General features: G+C 46.0%; 1 protein-coding gene across 1 annotated transcript in view; it reads right to left on the bottom strand.

The window, feature by feature from the left end:
- Window positions 1-3,928, bottom strand: part of LOC121917623 (ribosome biogenesis protein NOP53-like) — a gene marked incomplete at its 5' end in the record, with an annotated part of 14,423 nt that extends 10,495 nt beyond the window's left edge. Inside the window, 3 exons of the mRNA XM_042443727.1 lie at window positions 2,475-2,683; window positions 3,610-3,694; window positions 3,838-3,928. Of these exons, the coding sequence (XP_042299661.1) occupies window positions 2,475-2,683; window positions 3,610-3,694; window positions 3,838-3,928 (385 nt within the window). The remainder of the gene's footprint in view (window positions 1-2,474; window positions 2,684-3,609; window positions 3,695-3,837) is intronic.
- Window position 3,929: the final 1 nt, after the last annotated feature.

Here is a 3,929-nt window from a genome sequence, read left to right as displayed (position 1 = left end):
GCCTGTTCTGAAAGGGGTGCATGTAGGCTGGCATTTGGAAGCCAAGGGAAGGATAAGACAGAATAACTGATGTATATTTATCTACCCCAAATTTTAGAACAGGATAGGGTTTAACTTTAAATATTAGAAACAAGCTATCAAGTGAGATGGGGACCTCAATTCACTCCCACAAACTTATTAGTACAGTCACAGGAATAAGAACCAACCACAGACCTGATAGTAATCTGAAAGTATCACGACTTGTTTCCAAGTTTACACAAACAGCACATGATTAGAGCCCTCCATTCACTCTTCATCACCTTGACTGAGGGGCATAAACCTGCATTAAGGGGAAACTAATCCTTCTTAAGCGACACTGAGTTCCTTTTGGGACTCTCTTAAAATTTGAGGATTAACATGAGGCTCAGCAAAAGCAATAAAAAGCCAATGTTACCCGGACAAGAGGATGAGTGATGAGAATGAAGGATCCCAAACCCTCCCTGTGAGCAGAGGTAATCCTGCTCTATGATGTAGCTTTGTTTTGGCAGTGGCACAAGCAACAAAAACAGCCACAGTGGAAAGCGTGGGAAGGCAGTCACGTTCTAAAGAGGGAGGTCAATTTGTGATTTAAGACACTAAGATTAGTCTTGAACCCTTGACCCCAGAGGATTGGGGGCAGGAGGGAAGAAGAGGAGAAGGGGGAAGAAAAGTCAGGGGAGGATAGATAAAACTGGATAGGCCAAAATTGGAGGGTGCAATAGGATGGATGCACCTGCTGAAAGGAGCCAATTTGAAAATGTGAATGGCCTCACCTCCTTGTTCTGAGCCAGAACTCTCCTAGAAAGCAACATAAGCGTGTGTGGGAGGGATTCCCTGCAAGGTGGAAATCCCAGAGAAGCAGCCAAGCCAACTGGCTGCATGTATTTTAAGAGACACAGGCGTCTCTCTGCCACAAGGTGGTCCCTCATCATGGAACAGAGAGCCAAAAAAATGACCTACCCACTTCACTTCCCCACCAGGTTCTAGTCTGCATCTGGCAAGAGATCCAAGATTCATAGCTCCTGGATCTAGGCTGTCACTACTTGCAAATGGAAACACTAAGAGGCTTTAGATAAGGGTGAGAATCATGCAACCTTCCAGATGTTGTTGGACCACAACTTTCAACAGTCCTCTGGGAAGGCTCCTCACCATTAGCTTTTCTCTCTAAGGCTGCAAGGACTTGCAACCCAGGAACAGCTCAAAGGTATCAGGATGCCCATCTCTGTGTTAATGCTTAACTATTTGGAGTGGGAGGGTGACCAAGAAAGAGAAGAGACCCAGATATGATGCTGAAGTTCTCCCAAGATGCTCAGCCAATACTTTAAGCTGCTGGCAGGTGCTGACCTCTCCTGGAGGCGGCTAGAATGACAGCTGAAAGGTTCAGCCGTATTCCTCAGCATGGTGCCAACCAGATGTGCTCAGCTCTCCACACACCAACCAGAAAAGCTATAGGGCTACTGAGACCTGTGGCCCAACACACCTGGGCAAGAGCCAGCAGGCCTGTAGAAGGCTGGCTATGATGGAAAGTGTGTTTTATTTCACTCCTGCAATCCAGATATTGAAGTTGGGAAAAACCATTCGTCATGCAACATAAGAAACGCAGAGCAGGTAAAGATAAGCAGGGAGCCGATATGCAGTGTGGGTTACAAGTATGTTACTGGAAATCTTCATCTCCATGAAGGAAAGAAATTAACAATAGAGGAATCTATGTAGTTTAGAAAAGGTAAAAAAAGAAAGACTTTAACCTTGCTATAAGACACAAACACCAATGCAACACACCCTTCCACACCAAGATCAACCTCCACAAGAAGGTATTTTACGAAACAGGGGCATCTAGGCTATGTAACACGAAGCACAACATTTCAAGCAGTTTCTCTTTGGTATTTCCAACCCCCATTGCTCATTGCTAGGCAGGTCTCAGAAAACAGCCTTTCATTATGGGAAGAGCACAAAAATCAATTGTTGTTGTGTGCCTTCAGGTTGTTTCTGACTTAGGCAAATCTATCACAGGGTTTGCTTTGCAAGATTTGTTCAGTGGGTTTTGTTTTGTCTGGTGGCCTTTGTCTTCCTCTGAGGCTGAGAGTGTGACTTGCCCACGGTCACCCAGTGGGTTTCCATGGCTAAGTGGGGATTTGAACCCTAGCTAATGCCTTCGTTGTGTGGCTTGTTTGTGGAGTTTGGCCCAGGACCCAGGTCTGCTGATACAGGTACAACTGAACTCTTGCAACACTGGCAGGCTTCCCAGAAACAACTGGGTGGCTGCTGTGCTAACAGAATACAAGGGCCAGACGGGCACATGGTCCGATTTAGCATGTCTCTTACAGTCTTAAAAACAGCCCTCATCTGTCCAGCCGAAGGACTCACTCCACACCAACAATTTTAACAACTCGTCAGATCAAATCTAAGAAGAGAATGCCCAAATTCTAGGCCTCCGTGTTACTCCCTTCTTAACTTACTTGAGTCTGACCAAATGTCATAAAATCCCCTGGAGGGATTGGTGCCTCTTCCTGTTTCCTCAGAGTTCACTTTCGCCGCTGGCGCTTTCCGCAGCCTCTCCTGAAGGAGGCGCTCTTTCCGGGGGATCAGCCCTTTCTCTGACAGCTTCTCCCAAAGCTGTTGCTTCTTCTTGAGCTTCTTGGCATTGGGGACCTGGTGAGCGAGGATGCTGGGAAGAACAAGAAGAAGATGAAGGCAATTTATTCTCCCACCCCTTTGCAGAAACTAACTTCAGAGGTCTTTTGGTAGCTTTCTTGTATTAATCTCTACAATTGCACATTTAATTCATGGGAGAATGCATCTGAGGAAGTAGACGGAAGTCTAGGAAAGCTCATCCTGCCAACTTCATTCTTTCAGTTAGTTTCAAAGGTGCTACAAGAGTCTACAGACTAACATGGCTATATCTTTGACTTCTTCTCCTCATGGGTTCTTGGAAGAGACTAGCAAAAGAATTACTAATTAGTAAGTAAAGGAGATAGTAACTGAAAGAGGACATTGTACAAACGGAAAGGCTCTCTTCCTAATCTGAAGACTCAAGGAAACAAATTACATGATAAGGACATGCAATGCATGGCCCTCCAGATAAAGCAGGAGTACAACTTCCAGCATACTATAGCATAAGCCATCATGGCTAGGGACTGACAGGGTATAGTCCCACAATGGCTCAAAGCCTTTGTGTTTGTTCCCCATCCCTGCCATTTTGCCACAATAGTGGCTCCTATCAGTTAACAAACTATTAGTTGTTAATTGGTTACTTGTAGTAACCATTTCCCCTTCCTAGCTCACTGATACCCAAAACACACCACAGAAATAATCCAGTTTGAGACTGCTTCAACTGCCCTGGCTCAATGCTAGGGAACTCTGGGAGTTGTAGTCCGCTGTGGAACCAGAGGTGGCTAAATGCCTCACAAAACTCCACCTCCCAGAGTTCCTTGGCTTTGAGCCAGGGCAGTTAAAGCGGTCTCAAACTGGATTGTTTCTACAGTGTGTTTTGGTCCTTAGACTTACCCTGAAGGTTTGCATCCAAGAGATAGTCCTTAAGAGCCCTTTGCAGGATGTGTGAGTCCCCAGAGTGAAACCCAAGAGGATACTTACTCTTTGGGCGGAGGCACCTTGGAGTCCGGCTGCAGGATCAAGTCAATCCTCAGAGGCTTATCTTTGGCACGGTTTGGCTTTTCAGCTGAGGCAACAAAACAAAACAGAAACAGAAACCTATGAGACAAACGCAAGCCACAAACACACTCTCACACTCCATGAAACCGGGATCCCTTTAAGATCCAGGCTCCCGCTTCTCTAGCAATGGCAAGCCAAGGTAACCCTTACCTTTCTCTTCCTTGCCAAGGTCTACAAAGAACAGGCCTTCGTCCGGCTTCTCTGAGAGCGGACCTCTGGGAAGAAAGGGAACAAGGATCAGC

This window comes from Sceloporus undulatus, unplaced genomic scaffold (assembly GCF_019175285.1).
Source record: "Sceloporus undulatus isolate JIND9_A2432 ecotype Alabama unplaced genomic scaffold, SceUnd_v1.1 scaffold_24, whole genome shotgun sequence".
NCBI lineage: Eukaryota > Metazoa > Chordata > Lepidosauria > Squamata > Phrynosomatidae > Sceloporus > Sceloporus undulatus.
Note: the sequence above shows the minus strand (reverse complement) of the source record. Positions and strands in the feature narration are given on the sequence as shown.